At 51.0% G+C, this 21,670-nt stretch overlaps 1 protein-coding gene across 11 annotated transcripts in view; it reads right to left on the bottom strand.

Annotated features, from left to right (window-relative positions):
* LOC114784197 (RIMS-binding protein 2-like) overlaps positions 1-21,670 on the bottom strand; it is a 53,065-nt gene that overhangs the window by 16,302 nt on the left and 15,093 nt on the right. For 9 of the 11 annotated variants that reach the window (XM_028969414.1, XM_028969406.1, XM_028969415.1 and 6 more), the window contains exons 2-13: positions 18,867-18,974; positions 18,582-18,710; positions 13,733-13,909; positions 12,679-12,870; positions 7,818-7,979; positions 6,662-6,745; positions 6,413-6,502; positions 5,612-5,734; positions 5,407-5,511; positions 5,007-5,057; positions 4,008-4,040; positions 27-207 (exon numbers count right to left, since the gene is read on the bottom strand). In XM_028969414.1, coding sequence (XP_028825247.1) covers positions 27-207; positions 4,008-4,040; positions 5,007-5,057; positions 5,407-5,511; positions 5,612-5,734; positions 6,413-6,502; positions 6,662-6,745; positions 7,818-7,979; positions 12,679-12,870; positions 13,733-13,909; positions 18,582-18,710; positions 18,867-18,974 — 1,435 coding nt within the window. Of the gene's footprint in view, positions 1-26; positions 208-3,725; positions 3,747-4,007; positions 4,041-5,006; positions 5,058-5,406; positions 5,512-5,611; positions 5,735-6,412; positions 6,503-6,661; positions 6,746-7,817; positions 7,980-12,678; positions 12,871-13,732; positions 13,910-18,581; positions 18,711-18,866; positions 18,975-21,670 lie in introns of all 11 variants that reach the window. The other 2 variants (XM_028969408.1, XM_028969409.1) reach the window with 2 other exon arrangements.

The following is a 21,670-nucleotide window of genomic DNA, read 5'->3' as shown; positions in this document are numbered from 1 at the left end:
CAAGAACTACCAGAAAAGAACGTTACCTGTCTCCACGGACAGGCCCAGCCCATTGGTCAGGTGCGCGAGGGCGGGGCCGGAGAGCAGGCCGGAGCTGGCCAGGTCGATCTTGGCGGCGTGCAGCCGGAAGCGGTCCAGCTCCTGGGAGAGCAGGGAGAACTGCTCGCTCTGACTGCGGCACTTCCCCTCCAGCTCCCGCACCTTCGCCTGAGAGAGGGAGGAAGAGGGAGGTGAGGAGGCGGGGCGACGCCCTGCGGCCACGCCCTGCTAGACTACAGTTACAGACACGCCCTGCTAGACTACAGATGAACATGCCCTGCCAGACTACAGCTAGACACGTCCTGCCAGACTACAGCTACTACAGACACGCCCTGCGGCGACGGCCTGCCATACTACAGCTACAGACACGCCCTGCCAGACTACACGCCCTGCGGCCACGCCCGGCCAGACTACAGCTACAGACACGCCCTGCCAGACTAAACGCCCTGCGGCGACGGCCTGCCATACTACAGCTACAGACACGCCCTGCCAGACTACACGCCCTGCGGCCACGCCCGGCCAGACTACAGCTACAGACACGCCCTGCCAGACTAAACGCCCTGCGGCGACGGCCTGCCATACTACAGCTACAGACACGCCCTGCCAGACTAAACGCCCTGCGGCCACGCCCGGCCAGACTACAGCTACAGACACGCCCTGCCAGACTAAACGCCCTGCGGCGACGGCCTGCCATACAACAGCTACAGACACGCCCTGCCAGACTACACGCCCTGCGGCACTTCCCCTCCAGCTCCCGCACCTTCGCCTGGGAGAGGGAGGAAGAGGGAGGTGAGGAGGCGGGGCGACGCCCTGCGGCCACGCCCTGCTAGACTACAGCTACAGACACGCCCTGCCAGACTACACGCCCTGCGGCACTTCCCCTCCAGCTCCCGCACCTTCGCCTGGGAGAGGGAGGAAGAGGGAGGTGAGGAGGCGGGGCGACGCCCTGCGGCCACGCCCGGCCAGACTACAGCTACAGACACGCCCTGCCAGACTACAGCTACAGACACTCCCTGCCAGACTAAACGCCCTGCGGCCACGCCCGGCCAGACTACAGCTACAGACACGCCCTGCCAGACTAAACGCCCTGCGGCCACGCCCGGCCAGACTACAGCTACAGACACGCCCTGCCAGACTACACGCCCTGCGGCACTTCCCCTCCAGCTCCCGCACCTTAGCCTGAGAGAGGGAGGAAGAGGGAGGTGAGGAGGCGGGGCGACGCCCTGCGGCCACGCCCGGCCAGACTACAGCTACAGACACGCCCTGCCAGACTACAGCTACAGACACTCCCTGCCAGACTAAACGCCCTGCGGCCACGCCCGGCCAGACTACAGCTACAGACACTCCCTGCCAGACTAAACGCCCTGCGGCCACGCCCGGCCAGACTACAGCTACAGACACGCCCTGCCAGACTACACGCCCTGCGGCCACGCCCGGCCAGACTACAGCTACAGACACGCCCTGCCAGACAACACGCCCTGCGGCACTTCCCCTCCAGCTCCCGCACCTTCGCCTGGGAGAGGGAGGAAGAGGGAGGTGAGGAGGCGGGGCGACGCCCTGCGGCCACGCCCGGCCAGACTACAGCTACAGACACGCCCTGCCAGACTACAGCTACAGACACTCCCTGCCAGACTAAACGCCCTGCGGCCACGCCCGGCCAGACTACAGCTACAGACACGCCCTGCCAGACTACACGCCCTGCGGCACTTCCCCTCCAGCTCCCGCACCTTAGCCTGAGAGAGGGAGGAAGAGGGAGGTGAGGAGGCGGGGCGACGCCCTGCAGCCACGCCCTGCCAGACTACAGCTGGACACGCCCTGCTAGACTACAGTTACAGACACGCCCTGCCAGACTACAGCTGAACATGCCCTGCCAGACTACAGCTACAGACACGCCCTGCGGCGACACCCTACCATACTACAGCTACATCTGGACACGCCCTGCGGCGACGCCCGGCCATGCGACATGCCCTGCAGCGACGCCCTGCCAGACTACAGCTGGACACCCCCTGCCACACGACAGCTAGACACGCCCTGTGGCAATGCCCCCGGCCAGACTACAGCTACAGACACGCCCTGCGGCGACACCCTACCATACTACAGCTACAGCTGGACACGCCCTGCGGCGACGCCCCCGGCCAGACTACAGCTACAAACACTCCCTGCCAGACTACAGCTACAAACACGCCCTGCGGCGACGCCCTGCCAGACTACAGCTACAAACACGCCCTGTGGCGACGCCCTGCCAGACTACAGCTACAAACACGCCCTGCGGCGACGCCCTGCCAGACTACAGCTACAAACACGCCCTGCGGCGACGCCCTGCCAGACTACAGCTACAAACACGCCCTGCCAGACTACAGCTACAAACACGCCCTGCCAGACTACAGCTACAGACACGCCCTGCCAGACTACAGATACAGACACGCCCTGCGGCGACGCCCTGCCAGACTACAGCTACAAACACGCCCTGCGGCGACGCCCTGCCAGACTACAGCTACAGACACGCCCTGCGGCGACACCCTACCATACTACAGCTACAGCTGGACACGCCCTGTGGCGATGCCCTGCCAGACTACAGCTACAGACACGCCCTGCGGCGACACCTTACCATACTACAGCTACAGCTGGACACGCCCTGCGGCGACGCCCTGCCAGACTACAGCTACAGCTGGACACGCCCTGCGGCGATGCCCTGCCAGACTACAGCTACAGAAGGGGGACAAACCAAATGACATCATGACATACGGCACAATGTATTTTAGATGTAACATGTAAATGCAGTTTTACAAATTTGGCTATAGATTTTTTTTATTTTAAAATTTGTGTGTATGTTCTATTTCAAATTTCAATTTGTGATATCAGAAGGTCAATTGTACAAATCCTGAATCTCCCATAGGTGATGTGCTGATCAGGTGAGGGATGAACATGTTCATACTCATCGACCCACCATTCACACGGTTTGGCTGAGCGCCATCGTAGGCTCACGATCTCATGATCTCGGCCATCTGTGTTTTATATACGTTATATGACTAAAGCTGGAGAGACAGTCAGAACTTTTGCATGTGGTCTGTGTTTCTGAAGGTAAACACACACACACACACACAAAAAGAGAGGTAATGAGAGAACACATACACAAGGTCTGGTTTGTTAAAGTGTGTGTTGGTAGCTGGGAGCTAAGCTGCTGGCTGAGTTTACGGCATGCAGGGAGGAGCACACACACACACGCGCGCGCACACACACACACACACACAAACACACAGAGGTGAGAGCTCAGAGCTGTTCTCACTTCCGGCTGCGGTGAAGCTTCCTGGCAAACAGGGCCTCTGACAAACAACCCGACACACTCTCGCACACACACATTAGTGACATATTCACACACTTACACAAGCATACAATTAGGCAGCGCACATACACACACACAGAATGAGAGTGTGTGCAATTTTTTTGTAAATTCAGCTGGGGAACATCTGAAAACAATAAAACCTGAGAAAATCGTCAGGTACACAAACACACACACACACACACACACACACACACTTTAATGCTGCAACAACCAGCAATCTGTTAGTGAGGGGTTGACCAATAGCCAAGCAACCAGCAGCATGTACACACACACACACACACACACACACACACACACACAGAGAGAGCTTGCTGAGGGGGGTGTAGTCGTGTGGCGCCGGTACCTGCATGCAGTCCAGCGTGTTCTGATTAGCAGCAAAAGAACAGAATAAACAGACAGACAGACAGAAAGTTGTTGAGAAACATGACATGCTGCAGGTAGGAACCTCAACGTGACAACTGCCACCACTCCCACGGTGGCAGAAGTGTCACCATCTGTGTCTCTGACTCCCGATAAAGGAGGCGAGGCGGGAAAAGTCGAGGAGGAGATCATACAGTGTGAAGGAAGTTAGAGGAGGAGAAAGAGAAAGAACACTTCAAACAAATCAACAACTAGTGTACTCTACCAGCTCCCTGTGCAACACAAGCTGGACCAACTCCTACAGGACACACACACACACACACACACACACGTCAGGAACTGCATGATAACAAGAGAATAAAAATACATCACTGGCATTCCACCTCTCTCTCTCTCACACACACACACACACACACACACACATACACACACATCTTCTCTGTTCATGTACACACACACACCAACCATTAAATGCATGATAAGGGACAGGAGAACCAAAACTGTACATTAAAAATGGCATTTCACACACATTCACACACTTTCATGTGGACACACACATTTATCTTCATTTACTGCATGGTGGCAAAAAAATATTTACATGTTCACACAAAACACAGGCATTTCACTGCTTCCTTTTTGACACACACTCACGCTCACACTCAGGCCCAGTGGCGCCAGTCACCAAACACTTCCATTAGTTAGCATACACACACACACACACTCAACAGCTTTATACAGACACATACATAAACTGGGAAATGGACACTTCACATTTGACACAGCAGCAGAAGTCACACCGTTGACAACTTGCCCTTCTGAGTGAAGAAGCACCAGCGTCTCCACGGCGACCTACCGAGTGATGTCACAACCACCAGGTGCATAAAAATAAGGGAACAAAGACTGAATCTGCATAAGCAGAAAAAAAGATGTACCATTTTTGTGTGTGTGTGTGTGTGTGTGATGAAACATTAATGAGCTCTTTGTTCAGGACATATGGCTCTGGAACGGTTTATATGTGGCAAGCGCAGGCCTCTGATCTGATAAGATGTGTGACAGAGAACTGCATTCTGGGTAGTAATGTCTGTAATGACCACTAACCCAGTCACGCACGCCTGGAGCCTGGCACACATGACTGTTCACACAGCCGTGTAATTATAGAGACTGAAACAACATTTCTGTGCATTTCTGTCGGTGTGTCAAACGTGAAGCTTCATCTCAAGATCTGGCAACCACAGACAGAGCTGAGGAGGAAAGGCGCACTGACCTCCAGCATCTGCACCACGCCCTCATGCTCCCGCTTAGCAAACAACTGGGCCTGGCAGGGGAAAGAAGGTGCAGAATGGTAACGGGGTTCACACTCTCCAGCAGGGGGCGCCAGAACCAGCGGACTCTGGACTGGACCTGGATCCGGAATATTCTGCCGCTGCTGGCGCCCCCTGCTGGACGCTTTTAATTACAGCCTGGACTTGAGCGCTGCTGAGGGTGGTCCAGGGAGGTTAAATTATTTCATGCATCAATCAGGGAAGAATTAAAACGGATGTTCATAAACAAGGAGAAGATCATTTTCGCTCTTTAGTCTAATTTTTTATTGTAATCTTTATTATTTGGTATACAAGGCGGCCATGACTGTGTGTTTGTGGCGTTTGTGTGTGTGTGTGACTGACCCGCTGAAGCCGTTTGATCTCCTCCTGCTTGAATTTGAGGATGGCCAGAGCCTGCTCATGTTCCAGTTCCAGCTTCTGCCTTCGCTCAGCGACTTCTCGCATGTGCTACACACACGCGCATACACACACGTTTTAAACAGTGCCTGGTGTGTGTTGGTTCATCACTAAGAATGTGTGTGAGTGTGTTAAAGAACACTACAAGTACCTTCAGAACCTGCTCTAAGTTCTCCAGTTTGGCTCGGAGTTTCTGGTTCTCGTCGAGTGCAGAACGGTACTGAACGCCCAGCGTACAAACCTCCTCCCTCAAACCATCATTATCACACTGGGACTGCGGGACAGAACATTACATTTTACACACACACACACACACACACACACACACACACACACACACACACACACACCGTCATCAAACACAGACCACTCACACACATGAACACAACATGCAGACACACACTGAAACATACGGTCAACACACACACCACACACACACAAATACAACATGCAGACACACACAGAAACATACCATCATCAAACACACACACACACACACACACACACACACACACACAGTCATCAAACACACACCACACACACACATGAACACAACATGCAGACACACACTGAAACATACGGTCAACACACACACCACACACACACAAATACAACATGCAGACACACACAGAAACATACCATCATCAAACACACACACACACACACATACACACACACACCGTCATCAAACACACACCACACACACACATGAACACAACATGCAGACACACACTGAAACATACGGTCAACACACACACCACACACACACAAATACAACATGCAGACACACACAGAAACATACCATCATCAAACACACACACACACACACACACACACACAAATACAACATGCAGACACACACACGAATACAACATGCAGACACACACAGAAACATACAGTCATCAAATACACACACACACACACACACACACACACACACACACACACACACCTGTTCGAGCAGTTGAGCCTTCCTCCTGAGGAGCTGCGTCTCCTCCTCTAATCTCTCATTTCTGCTGCACTCCTCCTCAAGCTGGCTCTCCTGCAGATCAGACACACAACACAACACACAACACACCAATAGAACCAATTACAGTGCTAAACTGTGAAAATATTTTGTGTGTATAGTCCCATAAAGGGCATGTGTGTGTCTGTGTTCTTTTGTACATTTGTATCTAGAAACGTGTGAAGGATTTCTTACCAAATCCTGACATCTCTTCTGCCGCTTCCTTACTTCATGCTCGAGACCTTCACATTCTTTTCTCTTCTTGCTCAGCTCGCTTTCCTGTGGGACAACACGGCAGTTCACAACCACACCGCGATGCAACCTGCAGGAGGTCCTGCGTCGATCAACAGCTCCATCAACTTATCGTTAAAAAACAGGAGATCTATTCTCCGGGTGGGCAAGATCTGGAAATAATGGGGCAGCGGTGGCCTGGCGGTTGAGGAAGCGGCCCCGTAATCAGAAGGTTTCGGTCTGCCAAGGTGCCACAAAAAAACTCCCCGGGCGCCTGTCGTGGGCGCCCACTGCCCATGGTTAAATATAGAGGACTTATTTCGTTGTGTCACCGTGTGCTGTGCTGCAGTGTCTCGCAATGAAAATCACTTCACTTTCCCTAAAAGTTCCCAGGCATCTGTTTCCCCCCAAAAAAGAGGAGGAGTACCACCGCTCTCAAACAGCTGCGCTGCCGTGTTGTAAAGCTTAGCGCCCTTTAATTAATCTAAATGCAGCTTTACATGCAGTGCCAACAAAAGGTGGAAATCTGATTATTTCACCACGAGCTTCCACGCAAAACGGAACTTCAGAAATCACAATTCAGCGTATGAATAATAATAATAATAATGAAGTGAAGTGATTGTCACATGTGATACACAGCAGCACAGCCCACGGTGCACACAGTGAAATTTGTCCTCAGTGCATTTAACCCATCACCCTTGGTGAGCAGTGGGCAGCCATGACAGGCGCCCGGGGAGCAGTGTGTGGGGACGGTGCTTTGCTCAGTGGCACCTTGGCGGATCGGGATTCGAACCGGCAACCTTCTGATTACGGGGCCGCTTCCTTAACCGCTAGGCAACCACTGCCCACCGCTAGGCCACCACTGCCACAATTCAGTACAGCTTATATGATCCACAATAACTAAATTGGACTTTCTGATGCTGTACCCCAGTGGAGGTGTTGATTAAATCAGCTTAATTGAAGCCGGAGGTGGGATCTCAGATTAAAAGTCCTGAGAGAGCAGCGAATTGCTAATGAAACCCTGCACCAGAAAACCCGCTGCTTATGATGTTCCTGAAATGCACATTTCTAAAACGAGGAATCGTTTACTCGAAAGTGCCCTTAAATACGCTGTTCTCACCAAGAACTGGACACGTTGCTCCTCTGTTGGCTCCTCCTCCTGGGCGGGGCTTGGGCCCGGTGGGGGCGTCACTGGTTGCCACGGTTCCTTCTCTTTGACAGGAGCCTCCTGACACCTGGGCGGGGCATCATCTAATGGTGGTGATGGGGTCTCAAGCGGGGACTGCGGAACAGAAGACATTACAAACACTTTTATCCAGTCGAGGAACAAACTTTCACACATCAAAGCAGGTCAACGATGTCCAGTATAGCGGTCATAACATGTGACGTCCCTCCAGTTTTACTTACTGAGTTGGCTCTCATAATGAAATGCCTAATCTTTAATATAAGGAAGTTGCAAGGACCACGGTTTTACATTTGCAGCATTTACCAGACGTCCTTATCCAGAGTGACTTACAATCAGTAGTTACAGGGACAGTCCCCCCCAGGAGACACTCAGGGTTAAGTGTCTTACTACCACTAGGCTACTAACCAACTACTAGGTTTTACTCAACACTCTGTTCACCTGGGAGTCTGAGCTCACACCAGGGTTCACAACCAGACAGCTAAATTTGAGCGTCATGATGGAAGTCCACATCCAGCTTGAATGTCCCAGCTGATGGTCGGACGCGGGAAAAAATCTAGCCTTTTTACGCACATAATGGCAAATAAATTTCACCAAGAAGCTGCCTTAATGCCACAAGATACTCGGCGTGTTGAAATAAATCTCACAATCGATGCATGGCGATGCAGACATTACACATTTCCATTTACATCATTTATCAGACGCCCTTACCCAGAGCGACTTACAATCAGTAGTTACAGGGACAGTCCCCCTCTGGAGACACTCAGGGTTAAGTGTCCTACTCAGGGACACAATGGTAGTAAGTGGGATTTGAACCTGGGTCTTCTGGTTCATAGGCGAGTGTGTTACCAACTCGGATACTACCAGACGTGGATGATTCTGCATGGAAGATTCTCCATTAGATCATAATGACGTTGTTTGGCTACTAGGCTACTACCACCCTGGGTAACACACTCGCCTATGAACCAGAAGACCCGGGTTCAAATCCCATTGTGTCCCTGAGCAAGACACTTAACCCTAAGTTGCTCCAGGGAGACTGTCCCTGTAACTACTGGTTGTAAGTCGCTCTGGATAAGGGCGTCTGGTAAATGCTGTAAATGTTTGGTGATTTTCTAGTTATATAGTAGGGCCGGTAGCGACCTGATCTGAGAACAGCGCCGCTCCAGGTAGGAGTTCGGCCTCGTCCACAAGGACGTTTGGAGTGAACGCCCTCTGAACGCCGGACGTGTTTTTACTGCGCTTTGTAGCTGCGTTCGAATTGAATCGTACGACCAGTGAAGGTTCTACACCTCACACAAGATACAGATGTTAATCTGTTCATTGACTCATTGCCATCCTGATGTCCTTAAAATCTACAGTTTTTCTGCTTTTGTCCATAATATTCTTTCCACATTTAATATTTCTATAAGATTCAAGAGAGGTTTATTGTCAGTACAACAGTGTACACAGAATACAGTGTATTGAAATACAGTTTCACACAGACCCCCCAGAGCGCGATTGTAAAAAAAATACATATGTATACAAATATTGTACATTTCACATTAATTTACAAAAGAACATTGCACAGAATTGCACATTTTTTTAAAACTAAAACTAAAACTTAAATACCTGTCCAGATGCATGATTCTGTCACAGTGATATGAACTTGAACACAGATACATCAGCAGGCCCACACCACGCCGCGGCAGAACGGTGGACAGAGTGTCTATCGTCAGCAGGTCAGAGGTCAGCCCCTAATCGGAGGCTAATTTTAGAGCCACACCTGGTCACACGGCGTCGGCAAGGCTGCGTGGTAACGAGATGAGAGGCGGGTGCAGGGTGGGCGTCCCGCTCTCATCACCCCGACCAACAAGCAGCCAGATAAGCTGGAGGCGTTCTGACAGCCCGAGTTTACCCAGCATGCAACTGCACCGAAGTCAAAGACGAAAGTGAACTGTGAAGGAGACTTTGCTAAATCAGCTCCGTGTGGCGGTATCGGAGGTGAGAGCCTGACGGAGCAGATCAGGACGATCCCGCCTGACCTGCCCTACTGACCCTCACCTCGCACCCAGCCAGAGAAGCAAGTCACACAGACACACGGCAGGGGGAACACGCCCGGCGGTTCAAACATACGAGCCCTGGAAACGCCGAAACCCCGCTTACGAGCGCCGTGTCCCCGGGTGTGTCCCCGTCACTACTGACTGGAAGGCGCCCCTGGGGTAATAAATGCCCTGAATGTGCACAGTGGACTCACTCCGGGCCGAGGCGCCACCAGCGCGGCCGGGTTAAAACGCCCGGGCGTTGTCCCCGGCACGCGCTTACCAAGGGGCACAGATCGGATGGGACAGGCCGCGGTCACCGTAAGCACATTGCCGTAATCCCTGGACTACTGGAACGGGTAACTGGATCACTTCTTTTAAAAGCACCTTAATGGATTGGCCGGCCTGCTTGCTCGTCTTTGATTTTGAATATATATAAAGATGCGGGCGAGGGAGCGGGCGGTGGCGGTGGTGGCGGTGGCGGCCCGGCGGGCCTCCTCTCCTCTCTGGCAGTGCCAGGTGGAGTCGCGGAGGACGGGACGGCCTTGCCTGCTGGGTGCAGACCGCTTCCGAGAAGCGGTGAGGTGCCGCAGCGGAACCGGAGCGTCTCACGGACGCCACCTGCACGGTGCACACGCCGGTGCCCCGTGACGCTGCACGAAACTGCACACACACACACACACACACACAACAGAACACAACGTACCCCTCCTGCGTGGTGTCACCGGTCCTCGATCTCGCCACAGTTCTACCTTCATCCCCAAACCCTCTCACCACAACCACGGCAACCGAGAGAGGATTACTGGACCGTACCATTCTGTTGTCAGAGGGGATTAGCGCGCGCACACACATACACAACATGGCCCCCTTTCTGTGTGTGTGTGTGTGTGTGTGTAAACCACAGATTACCACTACTGGCACTCTCATCTGCGCCTCAGGAAGAAGGTTGCGAGATCCAGAGAGGAACTTAAAGTGGGCGTAGAACTGGACGCTTTTTCCAGAACAGTTCTGCATGCAGCGGATATTTTATTACACATCACCAATTTAAACTAAATTACAATAAAAGAAGAAATATATATTTTTAATTGTTCAACGTTACAAAAATAGTTTTAGAAATATAAAATATGAAAATGCTCATCAGAAACCATCCTGCAGGTCGTGGACTTGCATTTGAAAGTGAAAGTGACGTGATTGTCATTCTGAAACACAGCAGCACAGCACATGGGGACACGGTGAGACGTGTCCTCTGTGTTTTACCATCACCCTTGGTGAGCAGCGGGCACCATGACAGGCGCCCGGGGAGCAGTTTGTGGGGACGGTGCCTCACAGCACCTCAGTGGCACCATGGGATTCGAACCGGCAACCTTCCGATTACGGGGCCGCTTCTTTAACCGCTGCGCCACCGCTGCCCCTTGGACGTTTGGACGGTGGGAGGAAGCCCCACCTCTCTCTTTCCCTCTCGGGCCACAGTTCAGCGTGAGAATCGGCTCATTACGCCCCGCGGCGGATTACTGGCAGTTCCCACCGCAAGCCATTATATAACAGCAGCCGCAGTCGCCACGGCGACAGTGTAAACATACACTAAGCTCCCAAAAACGGCGCCACACCACGTTCCGCATTAACACGCACACATACATAATCTGTCGCCGTCGGAAAATCGCTGTCCGCTTCGGCGCGGTCAGGGACGCACTCTGACAGGTGTCTCTGAGCATGACCTCTGACCCCTGTAATGGGGTCCTGCTGCACTACAGAGTTACTGGACATCGGCGTTCCCCTCTCCATCTGCTGCTGGATTAGAGATTTTCCCCAGAGTGGGATCCCAGCTTCCCACAGTCCTCAGCATTAAGACTGGATCTCCACAGGGGTGCGTACTAAGTCCCCTACGGTCCACGCTGTGCACGTACGACTGTGTCAGCGCCCACCCAAATAACGCTATCATCACGTCTCGCGTGACCTCACTGGTGGCAAGACAGCGAACAGGGAGCAGGTCCAGAGGCTGGTGGGGTGGTGTGTGGAAAACAACTTGGTCCTCAACACTTCAAAAACCAAGGAATGCTGACCTGCAACCCATCTACATCCACAGGGAGGGTGTGGAGTAGGTGGCCACTTTTAAGTTGCTGGGTGTTCATATGGATGCAGATCTGAAATGGAGCTCCAACACCTTGGCGGTAGTAAAGAAGGCCCAACAGCGACTCCATTTTCTGAGGCTCCTGAGGAGAGTCAACCTGATGAAGGAGCTGTGGACCGCCTTCTACCGCTGCTCCATTGACAGTGTGCTGAAGGTCATCAACACCGCAGAGAACATCTAAAGGACGTCTACAAGACTGTAGCGCTAGAGACGACACACACCCGCTGGAGACTACACACACCCGGGACAGAGGGCGTTTCAGATGCTGGCGCTGAGGTCAAGAACAATAGAATGAAGGACAGTTTTTACAACCAGGCAATAGCACTCATACACATAACCTGCAACATACACACTGCATCTACTCCGCTGCTACTACATTACACTACAATACACACCAGTACGCTACCTACATTTACTGCATTTGCCCTTATCCAGAGCGACTTACAATCAGTAGTTACAGGGACAGTCCCCCCCAGGAGACACTCAGGGTTAAGTGTCTTGCTCAGGGACACAATGGTAGTAAGTGGGGTTTGAACCCGGGTCTTCTGGTTCATAGGCGAGTGTGTTACCCACTAGGCTACCTCAATCATTTGCACACTCCTGTAGAGGGGTACAGTAGGACTGCCATTTCCAAAGCGCAGTTTAAACCCACCTTGTGGGTGTCATCTGTGGTGAGGAGGGTGCTTGCCACTGCAATGTCTGTAATGTCATGGGCGGAGTCAGGGGCGGGTTTTACTTCTTGGGTGGAGCTGACAGACAGCTGTCTCTGCAGACGCAGAACTTCCTTTTGCGATTCCCTCAGCAGACGTTCAAAATCTGCCACAGCACTGGAGTCGGGAGAGTCCTGCAATCACACACACACACACACACACACAGTACACAAAGTTGGAAAACCCCTCTCCTCCATGTGGGGACATTTTGCAGGTCCTCACAATAAAAACCGCTTAATAACACAAGAAAAACTGTCAATAAGAAATTATTTACGTTGTTAAATGTCCCCTATTATGGAATTTTCCCTTTGTGAGATGATTTAACATTAATACGAGTTCCCCTAGCCTGTCCTTAAGTGGCTAGAAATGGTTAGAAAAGCCCCCTCAACTTCTATTGGCCGCCCTCCTCCTCGTCCCGCCTCTCTCCTCCTCATTAGCATTTAAAGGTACAGACGGTGGGTGGGAAATCTCATTGTGGGACTAGATCAAAGTGGCTGTAATTCTGCACCAACACTGAATTTCAGAAAGAGGCTTCCTACAGTTTTACGGGACCAATAAGACCGATAGTCTGTCTGTACTCAGAAAGACTCCTACTCGTGTCCCTTTAACCTTCGTCCCGACTGTGTATTTTTATGCTTTAAATGAGCCCAACGGGCCGAAGGGAGGTGAAAAAAAAACTAAATGGAAGAAATTCAGGTTATTAGGCCTTTGGGAACAGAAGGGTTCCCATTCTTGTGTTTTCCAGGACATTACAAATGACTGAACTGGCACAGTAGAACGGGGTCACCCTTCCAACAGAGCGTAATGTGACACATATTATTGCATCCAATAATGTCCTATTACAACGAAAGCGTGGCAAACAGGGAACAGTTGACACCAGGGGGCGCCATTAACCAACGCGTTCACCAGCATTCGCGCTTTTATTTCAACAGCAGCGGCGTCCTGGTAAAAACTCCCAAACTCGGGACGATGGAGAAGAAGAAGACGATGAAGCACCTTGCTTTGTCCGAGTCGAGCCTCCAGCTGGCGGCACTCCTGCTGCAGGGCTGCGATCTCTTTGTCTTTAGACAGCAGCGAGTCGGCGTGCTGCGCCAGGTCCCGCGCCCGCTGCCGGGCGAACGCCCTCTTGTACTGCTCCACCACCCCCGGCTTCACCGGCATGGGGACATTGACCTGAAACAGGGGGTATTTTACTGGTCATTTTCATTTTCTAGTGAGACGTGTGCATGTCTGTGTGTGTGTGTGATGGCAGCAAGGAACAGATGCTGTAACCCCCCACCCCCACCAGGACAGGGACAGGTGGAGGTCCAGGTGGCCAAGTGGGCGGCCGTCCCACTGACACCAACCCCAGGGACACATGATAGGGGGCGGGGCTTCAACTCAATTAACATAGACATAGACATGTGATACACAGCAGCACGGCACACAATTAAACATTAGTGCCGATCTGTCTCTGCATGTAGCCAGCAGCTGACTGGGTTAATAATCAATATAATCAATAATTTACTGTCTGCATTACAGCCTAAACGTCACCTTCTCGTATCATTTAGAGTAACTGTAATGAACTCTATTAAACGTTCCTCTACAAATGATGTTCTAATACTGAACACAGGCCTCCATTTTTTTTCTGTATTTTGTCCCGTTAGTGACATACAGTCATTACGGTTTCGTATTTTAATGCTTAAATTAGACAATCTTTAAATATTATATTGTGATTGACATTTGTGGCATATACACTCACCGGCCACTTTATTAGGCACACCATGCTAGTATCGGGTAGGACCCCCTTTTGCCTTCAGAACTGCCTTAATGTTTGGTGGCATAGATTCAACAAGGTCACCGAGCACTTTCAAGCGGCAGCTCGAGACCTTCCTCTTTAGAGAAGATTTAGATGAACTTGTAACCTTCTTCTTGTCTGACGTCTGTATAGAAACTAGAACAGAGTGAATAAAAAGATTGTATTCATAGTTGGGGGTCCTAGTGAACCAGAACTGATCACTTCATTGATGGGAACATGGAAGCACGTTGTAAGTCGCTCTGGTTCCTGACAACTGCTTTACAAGGACATAACATGAAACAAACCAGAGGGTCACCACAGCCACCACCACCATTACAACTACAACTTCAGGGATCTTCAAATGGACCAGTAGCATCATTATGGACACGTAATCTAGACCATGACACTGAATACATCCTGGACTTCTCCAACCCTACAAACGTAGGACTTATTATTATATCATCACCAGCCCTGCACTGACACCATTTGAAGGCTCACTCTACCCTGGAAGGGGGTCCCTCTCTATATCACTCCTTCCCAACGTTTCTTCCTTTCTTTTACACTCACCGGCCACTTTATTAGGCACACCATGCTAGTATCGGGTAGGACCCCCTTTTGCCTTCAGAACTGCCTTAATGTTTGGTGGCATAGATTCAACAAGGTCACCGAGCACTTTCAAGCGGCAGCTCGAGACCTTCCTCTTTAGAGAAGATTTAGATGAACTTGTAACCTTCTTCTTGTCTGACGTCTGTATAGTAACTAGAACAGAGTGAATAAAAAGATTGTATTGATAGTTGGGGGTCCTAGTGAACCAGAACTGACCACTTCATCCATGGTGACATGGAAGCACGTTGTAAGTCGCTCTGCCAAATGCCTTAAATGTAAATGTAAGGTACTGGAAACATTCCTCCGAGATATTGGTCCATATTGACATGATAGCATCGCGCAGTTGCTGCAGATTTGTCGGCTGCACATCCATGATGCGAATCTCCCGCTCCAGCACATCCCAAAAGTGCTCTATTTATATCTACTAAAGGTGCCCCTTTCTTTCCCTTTTTCGGACCATCATTGTAAACCCCAGAGATGGTTGTGTGTGACAGTCCCAGAAGATCAGCAGTCTGGCACCAACAGCCATGCCACGTTCAAAGCCACTCATTATGAAGCTCGGTTTGAACTGCAGCGCTTCGTCTTGACCATGTTAGATTAGATTAGATTAGATTCAACTTTATTGTCATTACACATGTACAAGTACAGGGCAACGAAATGTAGTTTAGGTCTAACCAGAAGTGCAATAAGCAGCAAGTGCAGGATACAGTTCAAATAAGTTAAGTTATATATATATACATAAAGTGATATGTGCTATACATAAAGTGATATGTGCAGTACAAAGTGATATGTGCAGTACAAAGTGATATGTGCAGTACAAAGTGATATGTGCAGTGCAGTGATTATCAAGAGTGGGGGGCAGAGGAGTTCAGCAAGGAAACAGCTCTGGGAAAAAAGCTGTTCCTAAGTCTGCTGGTTCTTGTCCGTGGTAGCCTGAACCGTCTGCCTGAAGGCAGGAGAGAGAACAGTTCGTGGGCCGGGTGGGAGGAGTCCTTAAGAATACTGCGAGCTCGACGCAGACAGTGCTTCCTCTGGATTTCCTCAATGGATGGAAGTGGAGTCCCTGTGATGCGCTGGGCAGTTTTCACCACCCGCTGCATTGCCTTACGCTCAGCAACAGTGCAGCTTCCATACCACACTGTGAGACAGCTGGTAAGGATGCTCTCTATTGTAGAGCGGTAAAAGTTCAACAGGATGGTAGTGGGTAGCTGGTTCTTTTTTAATGTTCTCAAGAAGAAGAGGCGCTGGTGAGCCTTCTTGACCAGGCTGGAGGTGTTAATGCTCCAGGACAGGTCCTCTGAGATGTGGGTCCCCAGGAACTTGAAGGATGTAACAGGCTGCACAGTCATCCCATTGATGTGGATGGGATCATGCGAGCCTCTTCTCTCCCTCCTGAAGTCCACAATGAGCTCCTTGGTCTTGGTGGTGTTTAAAAGAAGGTTATTTTCTGTGCACCAAGTGGCCAGATGCTGGACCTCCTCCCTGTAGGCAGTCTCATCGTTGTTGTCGATGAGACCTATCACCGTGGTGTCATCTGCAAACTTAATAACGGAGTTTGATCCATACATAGGTCGGCAGTCATGGGTGAAGAGGGAGTAGAGGAAGGGGCTCAGCACACAGCCCTGTGGTACACCAGTGTTGAGCGTGACAGTAGTGGAGCGGATGTGGCCTGACCTTACATGCTGTGGTCTGCTGGTCAGAAAGTCCATAATCCAGTTGCAAAGTGAGGTGTTGATGTCCAGGGCTCTAAGTTTAGAGATTAGCTTAGAGGGGATGACAGTGTTAAATGCTGAGCTGAAATCAACAAACAGCATCCGTGCATATGTGTTTTGCTTGTCCAGGTGTGTGAGTACAGAGTGCAGCGCTATGGAGACTGCATCCTCTGTGCTCCTATTGCTACGGTACGCAAACTGGTGTGGGTCCAGAGTTGGTGGGAGGAAGTCCCTCAGATGTGCCAGGACTAACCGCTCGAAGCACTTCATGATTATGGGTGTGAGTGCTACAGGGCGGTAGTCATTCAGGCATGTTGGGCTAGAATGTTTCGGCACTGGTACAATGGAGGTGGATTTGAGGCATGTTGGAACAGCTGCTTGGGCGAGAGACATGTTAAAAATGTCCGTGAATACGCCAGCGAGCTGCTCTGCACATGCTCTAAGAACGCGCCCCGGGATGCCGTCTGGTCCAGCAGCCCTGCGCGCGTTTATCCGACTCAGTGCAGTGCAAACATCTGAGGAGGTGAGTATGATGGGCGAGTGGTCGGTAGATGAGGGGATCTTGACAGCAGGTTGCTTGTTGTCTCTTTCAAAGCGAGCATAAAAGTCGTTGAGCTCATTCAGAAAGAGGACATTTGTGGTTGTGGGGGCTGAGTTGCTGGGTTTGTAGTCTGTAATGGCCTGAATGCCCTGCCACAAGCGTCGAGGATCAGCATTGGAGAAGTATTCCTCTAGCTTTAGTTTGTAGCAGTGCTTGGCCTTTTTGATGCCCCTCTTCAGGTTCGCCCTGGAAATGCCGTAGGCCTGTGCATCACCCGATCTGAAGGCATTGTTGCGTGCCTTCAGCAGGAGACGCACTTCCTTGTTCATCCAAGGCTTCTGATTAGGGTATGTGGTGATCTGTTTCTGAGTAGTAACCGTGTCTATGGTGGTGTTAATGTAGTTCAGAACAGAGGAGGTGTAGATGTCGATGTCCGTGTGAGAGCCACAGGTGGCCTGTGAAGCAAACATACTCCAGTCTGTGTGTTGGAACCTGTCCTGGAGTGTGATGTCAGCCCCCGCTGGCCACACTTTGATGGTCCTCACTGATGGCTTCACACGGTTGATGAGGGGGGAGTACTTGGGGGTGAGAAACAAAGAAAGGTGATCTGATTGTCCGAAGTGGGGGAGGGGGGTCACAGCATAGGCTTCAGCCATGTTTGTATAAACTTGATCCAGAGTTTTGTTTCCTCTGGTGTGACAGAGAATGTTTTTATGAAATTTAGGAAATACCGTCTTCAAATTGGAATGATTAAAATGTCAACATGCCTAAATGCATTGAGTTGCCACCATGTGATTTGTGTCAACGGGGTGTGCCTAATAAAGTGGCCGGTGAGTGTAAATTAAGAGTAAAAGCCTAATTTCCCAAATAGGATATTTAAAAAAAATAATGTACAGTACCAGTCAAAGGTTTGGACGCCTCCTCATTCATGGGTTTTTACATTATAGGACAAAACTAAAGATACAGGACTATGAAATAATAGAAAGAGTTGAAGATTTGATGAAGGTTTATTACCAGCCACTAATGAGCCACTCGGCTGCTCGGCGGAACCCCTGCGGTGGAACAACGAGGGCCATTCAGCCGACCGAGGACCATGAAAGCATCTGATCTGCGGCGCATGAGTGCCGCTGCCATGTTCCCGGTTTTCATTGGATATCCGATGCTTCCCCTGAAGACTGGAATAATGCGTCTTGCGGTGTTGCAACTCACCACTTTCATGTTGGCCTCCTGCAGCTTGTGCGCTCGATCCTCCAGCCGCTTGGCGATGAGCGCCAGCTCAGTGTTCTTCCTGCGGAGCCGCTTCACCTTCTCCTCTGTCTCCGGGCAGCTGCTCTTGCGCTGGGGTAGGATGGAGGGGTAAAGAAGGAAAAGAAATGTTCTTGCATGACTTTAGACCCATAATGCATCAGGAGTCTGGAAGTGGGCTACGTGCTGTGGAGAGTCGGGTGAGACTCCCTGGTTCAGGCAGGGGGTGGGGTGGGGGCGTGGCCTCACCAGCAGCCCGTTCTCGTCGCGGAGCGTCGCACACGTCTTCTCCAGCTCCTCCAGCGCCCGCAGCAGCTCCGCGTTCTGCCGCACCAGGAAGCTGTAGTCCGCGCCGTTCTGCGGAGACACGAGGGGGCGTTACTCCATGTTGCCCCTGCCACGCCCTTATCCAGAGCGACTTACAATCAGTAGTTACAGGGACAGTCCCCCCCTGGAGACACTCAGGGTTAAGTGTCCTGCTCAGGGACACGATGGTAGTAAGTGGGGTTTGAACCCGGGTCTTCTGGTTCATAGGCAAGTGTGTTACCCATTAGGCTACTAGCACCCCTGCCACGCCCTCTGGCTAAAGTCAGAGACAGGAGCTGAAGTGGCTGGTGGTGTCCTAGTGGGTAAGACAGCAAGTCCCACTTAACCCTGAGTGTCCCCGGGGGGGACTGTCCCTGTAACTAGTGATAGTAAGTCGCTCTGGTAAATGCTGTAAATGTAAAGATGACATCAGCGATCTCATGGCCTGACGATCCCAGGCAAACCTGATTGATTCCAACCAATCAGCAGCATCTGCAAGCCCATGACTTCCAAACAAGCTCCGCCTCCCCTGAGGTCCAGCTGAAGCTGTACACACCACCGGACACCCGCCGCTCGCCGTGTCTACAGCTGCGCCTTTTGTTCGTTCTCTTGGCACAGGGACGCCGTCACAATCCCAGTTGACTGTGAGGAGCCGTCGTGCCAGACGGGTGCCGGGAAGCCGGAACGCCAGACACAACGTTCCCACTGCTGCCAGCGGATCAGTGCCGACATGGTCGACATTTAATAAATACATAAACTACAGGCACTAGAATGGGAACAAAACCGGCGGATATGAAAAGACAGAGTTTTCCACCGTTTCTACTGCCATCGCGGGGGATGGATAAATGGGCGGGGCCAGAGACGCCGGGCCGATGCCGGTGATGAATGGTGTTCCCCAAATGAAGTCCCCGGTGCCCCGCCCTCCCCCCTGCATATTACACGAACGCGCTGTGTTCCAGATTTAAATTTTCTTTACTGGTGGAAAAAGTAGAAATAAAGGAATCTCACACCAGTTTACAGCATCTGAGTCCTACGCTCAGCACTTTACACCTCAAATCCCCTCTCTGGAGGGGGGGGCGGGGCCAACATTAATCCTCCCCAATGCCTCCCTCAGCAAACGGCCTCTTACAGGCGTCCAAGGGAGGCCGAGTGGCACAAGCGCCCGTCAATCAGACGGCCACCACGTCTACACCTGCTGGCTGCTACGCCAACTAAAGGAGCCTTTTGGCTGCCAAGGTGTCTGTGTGTGTGTGTGTGTGTGTGTGTGTGTGTGTGGTTTTAAAGGAACAGGATGGTAGTGGCCGGGGGAAACACACTCGCCTATAAACCAGAAGAGAAGTGAAGTGATTGTCACTTGATACACAAAGTCCCAGGTTCACAAAGTCCCAGGTTCAAACCCCACTTACTAACCCTGAATGTCTCCGGGGGGACCGTCCCTGTAACTACTGACCGTAAGGGGCTCTGGGTGTCTGGTAAATACTCTAAATTCTCTATCTCTGCATGGCTGTACGCTTGTCTAGTGTTTAAATGAAAATAACGTTACATATAAATGGCTTTATGTTGTTAAGGCAGCATGTTGACCCGTCCATTCTTATTTTATAATGCTTTGCTCAGTGGCACCTTGGCGGATCGAGATTCGAACCGGCAACCTTCTGATTCCTTAACCGCTAGGCCGGCACCGCCCCAGAGATGGGGACGGAGCGGGGAATGATACGGGACGGGGAAGTTCTCCACCACGTCATGTTAAAGAGGGGAGCCTACAAATGGAGATAATTGAAGGCCACAGCCTCCAAAAACACACACCCTCCATCACGCGGCACGGCCTGACACCGGTCTCCATGGAGACACAGTTTTCCAGGGGACATGGTGGTTAGAGGCGGACGAGCAGCAGCTGCTGATGCACTTTTCACCAAAGTAAAACCGACAGAACATCTGCAGCCATTAATCACATCAACAGTCTGAATAAGAGTGTCAGAATTCTCAGGTACTTGCATTTGTACATTTGTGAGCTTTAGATAAAGGTCTCTGCCAAATGATCCTAAACAAGTGTGCAAAGCAAGAAAAAAAAAAAAAACATAATAATAATATACATTATCAGCATCACATGATCGCTGCTATGGATAAACGTGAGTGCATCAATGTTGCCGCATAATTCATCATTAACGAGACATGAACCTGGTATCTCCACATAACCGATGCTCCTATATGGCCACTTGATCCATATTTATTATTAAAGCGGTCATAAACGGGATCTACTTCACTTTACTGAACCTCCATCATCTTTATTTCTTCATATCTTCCGATGCAGCTGGAATGGTTATGTGCTCCAGAATCTTTTCCGAAATGAAGGATTAAAAATTAACAGAATAATGCAAACCGCAGCATAAATTATTTAATCCCGTTCCAGATGAAATGAAGGCTGAACAGAACAACGGGGAACGTTTCAGCCTGTAAACGACGTTCCTGCTGAAATATTAAACGACAGTCGGCAGTCGGGTCGTTTTATTTTATTTTGGATTTTGGGTCGATAGAGGAGCGCTGTGATGACATGAGTCCCACGGGTTGGGGGGGCTACTCCACCCACGGAGATGAGAGGGGAGACGGGAACGCCACAGACACCTCCAGACGTCAAGCGCAGCATGACAGACAGCGGGATTTAGGGCGGAGAAAGAGAGAGAGCGGGAGACAGTACTTTCTGACAGCTCGCTGAGGAAGAGTCAGGCAGCTATTCTCACGTTCAGATGACA

This window comes from Denticeps clupeoides, unplaced genomic scaffold, assembly GCF_900700375.1.
Source record: "Denticeps clupeoides unplaced genomic scaffold, fDenClu1.1, whole genome shotgun sequence".
NCBI classification, from domain to species: Eukaryota; Metazoa; Chordata; class Actinopteri; order Clupeiformes; family Denticipitidae; genus Denticeps; species Denticeps clupeoides.
The sequence above is the reverse complement of the archived record's forward strand: the minus strand, read 5'-3'. Positions and strand labels throughout refer to the sequence as shown.